General features: G+C 44.5%; 1 protein-coding gene across 4 annotated transcripts in view; it reads left to right on the top strand.

Annotated features, from left to right (window-relative positions):
• Positions 1-948: 948 nt before the first annotated feature.
• Positions 949-6000, top strand: part of sash1a (SAM and SH3 domain containing 1a) — a 928497-nt gene continuing 923445 nt past the window's right edge. For 2 of the 4 annotated variants that reach the window (XM_051924855.1, XM_051924854.1), the window contains exon 1: positions 949-2521. In XM_051924855.1, coding sequence (XP_051780815.1) covers positions 2051-2521 — 471 coding nt within the window. In that variant the 5' untranslated portion in view covers positions 949-2050. The remainder of the gene's footprint in view (positions 2522-6000) is intronic. The other 2 variants (XM_051924860.1, XM_028797880.2) reach the window with 1 other exon arrangement.

Below are 6000 nucleotides of genomic sequence, written 5' to 3'. Positions count from 1 at the left end.
GAATAAACTGCATATAATCCAGGTGTGCAAAGCTTGTAGAGGAAGACCTGAAGCTGTAATGGCTGCCACAGGGGTTTCTACAAAGTACTGAATTAAGGGTGGTAACCTTGTAAAACATGTTTTCACATTGTCATTATGAATCACAGAGTGCTGACTGATGGACAAAAAAAACCAAAAAACTTCCCCAATTAAAATTAAATCTACAACACAACATGGAGAAAGTCTGAATACTTACTAAATCCACCATAGCTCTGAATAGGCCTAAGCTTTTATCTCGCCATTTAGGAATCCGATTAAATACATTCTTTACAAAACTTATTTGAATTTAGGATGGTGCAGCACAGCTCCGGTAGGAGTGGGTCAAACCTAACGAGGCACCTCACCGTGCGGGGTTTGCATCTTCTCTCGCCGCCGCCGCGGGGTACTCGGACTTCCAGCCACATTCAAAGATGTGTAAGGTAGCGTTTATTCGATCGTTTGGAGAGGAGACAAAACAACTGTCACATCTGGGTTAACCTCGAACCCCATTTTTTAAATGAAATACGTAATGGTGTCAGTTTAGTAGGGATACCACTAGGTGCCACCGACGCTACAAGAGAGTCAGTTACCGTATACAGCAGAAGGCTGGGGCATATCACGGTTCATTTTAGTACTCTATAAAACGATTATGTTAATAATAAAAACGATAAATACCAGTGCGTCTGCGTTTTAGAGAAAATAAGAGAAAATTTGTTTTCTATAAACAAAAGGAACAAATGAAGTATCTTTTCAGAAAGCGAGCGTTACGAGCACGCCAAGAGTTTGCCGCTAATCGCCGACGACGTTTAAAGCCAGGCGGCAGCCGGGCACGCGCGAGCAGTGAGCGAGCGCGCGTGCGTATGTATGTGTGTGTGTGTCTGAGCGCATGCCCGCTCTTTGCACGCTGGCAGTGAGAGGGGGCACTAGAGCCTCATCCGAGAAAGCGTTACACGCGCTGAATGGGCAGCCCCCCGAGTGAGACGGCACGCTGATTGTAGCCCACTGTACAGGAATGGCACAGCTCTATGAAGGGTTTGTGGCACAGGATGAAGCGTGAACGCTCCCGGGAAGTTTAGCCTTTATGAAAACTACTACGAATGGTGCGCGCAGAGGCTCGACAGCGCTGACTAGCACGCGTTAACAGGATCAACGTGCAGAGGGGGAAAAAAAGGAGACGAGTTTAGTGGTTATTAGAATTGTCATCCTAAACAGTTGCAGCGTTTGGAGCTAGACAAGGAACAACCAGCTGGGGGGGAAAGCAGACTACCGGCGCTTAGTTTGTGTTGACTGTCAATGTCAAAGAGGAACTGACTACAAACCTTAAAATAAGAAGCCGGAGAAATAGGAGCGCGCGCGTAGACGCACCTTGCCGGTTGTATTTCTCGCAGCGAGAGAGCTGAAGCGACCCCCACGAGACAGTAGCGTGCCGGTGGAATGCCCTGCAGCGGTTGGGTATCTGTCCAATAAACTGTCGTCAGGTACCATGTGGAAGCACCCAGATTAGTGATGGGAAACTTTATTTTTTTTAATTTTTTGTTTCATCGCCTGTGCCAGCCTGGATTGTGTGAGCGGTCTTAATTAGGGCGTCTCGCTGTTTATCCAATAAGTTTCAGCTGCTGCGCTTAAGTAAACGTGCCAATTGTTGAATTGCTGTCGGATGATGGATTGCGCGCTCGTTCGGCACAGTTGGCAAACTTAAACATTCCCGGATCGCCAAGAAGCAAACCCGCTCGATTTATTATCATCATTAGCAGCCTCGTTTGAAATGCTGATGCGTGACAGCCTTGGGATTTAATGATGTTTTACTAATGCGTTTGATGGTTGATTTGGCAATGGAGCTTACAACTCTGAGATGAGACCGGACTTCGGGAATCCTTATATCTGACTGCCCGCTTCCAACTGCTGCTACTTCAGCTTTATTCGCTGTCCTTTTTCGAGCTCCCTAAAATGCTGTCGAGGTTTTGGTGAATTAGAATTTGGATGAAGCTGCCCTTGCTACAGTAGCCAGTGTACGCGCGTCCACTCCGTGGCCATGAGCACCAGTATCGTGTACGAGTGGCTGCGTACTCTGCAGCTTTGCCAATACGCGGAGTCCTTTCTGGACAACGGCTACGATGATCTGGAAGTTTGCAAACAGATCGGGAATCCGGATCTAGATGCCATCGGCGTGCACATCTCGTATCACAGACAGAAAATTCTGGACGCTGTACAGAGGCTGAAAGATGAGGAGAAAGAAAGCGCAAGTGGACTATACTTCACTCTGGAGCCAGAGATGCCCGCCACCACGGATATCTACACTAGGCACATGGCGGAGCATTATGAGCCCAAAATGAGAGGGTCTAAGTCTTGGACAGAAGCTAAGGGTCGGGCCCCCGTCAGGAGTAAGCCGCAAGGGACCCACAAGGAGCTCGTCACGTATCCTAGACTGAAACTGAAGATCATGATCAGAGACAAGCTAATCAGGGATGGGATTAATTTGAGTAAGCCGCCGTACTCCAAAAAGGTAAGGGTTCTGCCACCTTTGAGTTCCGTCTTGGTTTGGTGTCCCCTCTGTTTCCATCGGCACGCGCTTAACACAGCGCAGTGTCTGCTGGTGTCTTCAGATCCCTTGGGACAGGGAATTTCAAAATTCGGTCCTGGGGTCCCACTGTGACTGCAGGGTTTTGTTCCAAGCAGCTTCTGTTTTTGATTGGACTCCTGGGCTAATTAAGTGATGTTATTTCCCAGATTCTGTGTTTTGGGAACGGTATAGAAATTAGAAAAGTAAGTTTGGTTAAAAAATATTTTAAGATATACCAAGCACTTATATGGGGGAAAAATGTATTTTTTTTTATTTTTAGCAATATTTTCTTCTTGATTTTCATTCTACTTTTCCAGGTGTTCTAATTGTTTAGTCCATTATTTACTATTTAGTGAGTCTGATGCTAAAGTAGTTGCTGCCTTTCACGAATCAGTGTTGTTTGCCTGAATGTCTGCTCTGCTCGCTTTTAATTGTCATTATTAAGATACAACGAAGGGAGTAAACTCCAGACAATGGACAAAATATAATGAAATCCACAAAAGAGTTGAGCATTTAAATCTATAGCAAAAAGAAATATATTCCTAACGGTCTTATAAATGTAAAAATCATTCCGTTGTGCGTTTCTTAATTTAGAATAAAAGACGAGAGAAAAAATAACGCTGATCTCATTTAATTAACTGGTATCAGTAGTTGTCACTGATTAGGAATCTGGTAGGGAGAAAAATCTGCAGCCACAGTGGGCCCCCAGGACCAAATTTGAAAGCCCCCTGCTTTAGAATATCTCGATGCCGCGGAGACATGCAAGTTTTCCGTCACTGAAAGAAGTTGGCACCGCGTGTGCGAGCGTCACTGGAGCTTACATAATAGTCAGATGCCAGGTGATGTGAAATGGTGTACCGTCGATTTAAGTTGTTGTAGTTTACTGTTTCTACTGAAGTCATTTTCTGGAGAAGGTGTTCGAGCCTTTTTGCGCTTTCGGGGAAGTGCACCCTTGATGGTATTGTTTGTTGATTTGATGAAGATGCGCCCCTTATTTGCCTGTTTCAGGGCTCGGTTGGCACACCAGAGCAGGTAGTCGTTTCATGTTGTGACAGTTCGCCAAACTTATTCCAGGACTAAATTTCTTTTTGCTGTGGGGAAAAAAACTGCCGTTTACTCGCGTGGAGATAACTTTGTAAATAAAGGTTTCCTAAGGTCACGGTCATGTACTGTAGCTGCATCGCCCTTCTGTATCGCTCTGTGCAAACGGTGTGAGGCAAGTTGAGGACACTGAGCCTGGGAGCCAGCCCGTGAGGTGCGGCGTCTGGCCTTGCGCAGGTCCCCACCCGAAAGTGTTTAACATGAATCCAACAACTCGATTTGGTTCCTTCGGGCCGTCTTTTAGTGGCCAATCGGCTGAAACTCGAAACGTCATTGAATCTTCCTGCCATGTCAAAATAAGTTGACACGGGTGCAAATCCGCCAGCTGAAGATGTGTTGGTAAGCAATGAAAGCTGCGTATTAACCACCAATTTGATGCTGTTTTTCATATCCGGTCAAAAAGATCTGGGATCTTGGGACGGAAAGCCTAATAATGGGGTCTGTGTTGAAATGAAGGTAAAAATCACGTTGAACAACAGGTCGACATGCAGTTAACAAACCCAGAGAGTTCTGCTATGGATCTCCGAATGAGCACGAAGGGCTGCTCAGGAAGTGAGCGACTGGTGACTGACGAAGTCATCCACCCTCCTCTGAAATGGGTATCAAGTTCAAGTCCGATCGCGGGTTAAAAATAAACCGCATTTGTTCTTCCGGAATGTGCTCTGGTAATAAATTCTTGAAGCCGTTCTGTTTGTTTTGGTGCCTGCCCGTGCGCACGCGGCGATTTCGACCTTGCCAGGGGCTCGGGGAGCGAGCTGATCCGCGAAGCCGCTGGCGGTGGGCACCCGGCAGCCTTGGGTAGCAGGCAGGCCAGCTGACGTGAACAGTAAGGAGCTGCAAATAAACGGATTTCAGCAAATCTGACCAGTGGTGTTGAACGAGAGGGAACAAGTGAGCAGTGCCGTTGCTCATCACTCCTATCTTTGATTTCAGTTGAAGCTTTCAAAGTTTTTCACAGCCCAATTATGGAAATGTTGAAAGCTCTCCTGAATCGCATTATTTTTTTTTTTCCTTTTAAGTAAATGTGTGTTTATTCCCTTGCCCTGCTTCCTGAAAACTGTACGGGAGACCGTGAGCTGAGATAAGCGGTGTACGCTTCCTTCTTGGTAGCTCACCGCTTTAATCAAGTTAGTGTTTCTCATTTGGTTTTTCCTTGTTTTAGTCTTGTGAAGCATTTCCATATGATTTGAAGGCGCATCACAATGTGCAAACACTTGGTAACGAGAAATGAATTCTTAAGATGACAAGGTTAAGTGTATGAAAATACTGTACATATGGAGTGGGAATTGGGTTTGTCCGGGTTCATCCATAGGATTCAATGTGCTTTTCACAGTAGTTTGTTGTGGCTTGCCTTCAGTTTATTTAGCTTTTTGTTATTTACAGCCCTGAGGAGAGATGTGCACAATGCTCATTAATTCTTTAACACGCACTGCCTTGGGTGACTGAAGCTTGACCCCCTTGTTCTTGGGCCCATCCTGTGAATTTGGACACAGATGGTTTGCTTGAGGATGAGCCTTACAAATTTTTTTTCTTTTTTGCTGCACTGGGATTTCTGATTTCTGAGCAGCAGTAGTTCGGAGTGCTTCATCCAGCATTTTTGCCTGGTTCGAGGCTAGGAGAATCTTGTTAGTGCTGACCTGCCGCTTTGTGTGTGATTCAGAAATCTTTGCCTTTTTAAAGTTCCATTAGGAAAAATGCCAACAACACTTCAAAAGTTTGTTGAGGGACCTTTGCATTCAGTTCTAGCACAAACCTCATCCAATACCCTCGGGACAAGTGGGCTGCTTTTGAAATGTGTCTTGACCTGCAGCATACTAAAACGTAACATTCTCAATCCTGACTTTATTTATTTGTGAATTTTTAATATCCTTGACACTGCACTTACCCAAAGACCTGGAAGGGTAACAAATATACATGCTGTTATCTCAAAGCAGGTTATTTTCTAACGTCCTTAATCCTGTGGTCTCTGGGCTCAAAGCAGACAGTTAATTTAATTTGAATTTATTTAGAATTAATTGGAATCTATTCATGTTAGGAAGAAAATTATTAATTGATTATCATTACAATACACTTCAAACGATTTACAAAAATATACATTACAAGAGAATTAAGGAGGTTGTATTTTTCTGCTCAGCAGTATTGACCGCGTGTCTAAGATCTTGTGCCATACTGCACTGAAATTCTGTGTGGATGTGTGTGGAATGTTAAACAAGATTTCTTCACCTAGTTTAGTGTTCACTTACTATTCGCTTAGAATGGGAATTGAATCAAAATAAATATCCTTTCCAAATCCTAAACCCTTTCCATGTATTCATATTGAT

The sequence above is a fragment of the Erpetoichthys calabaricus genome, chromosome 3 (assembly GCF_900747795.2).
Source record: "Erpetoichthys calabaricus chromosome 3, fErpCal1.3, whole genome shotgun sequence".
Classification (NCBI taxonomy): domain Eukaryota; kingdom Metazoa; phylum Chordata; class Cladistia; order Polypteriformes; family Polypteridae; genus Erpetoichthys; species Erpetoichthys calabaricus.
The sequence above is the reverse complement of the archived record's forward strand: the minus strand, read 5'-3'. Positions and strand labels throughout refer to the sequence as shown.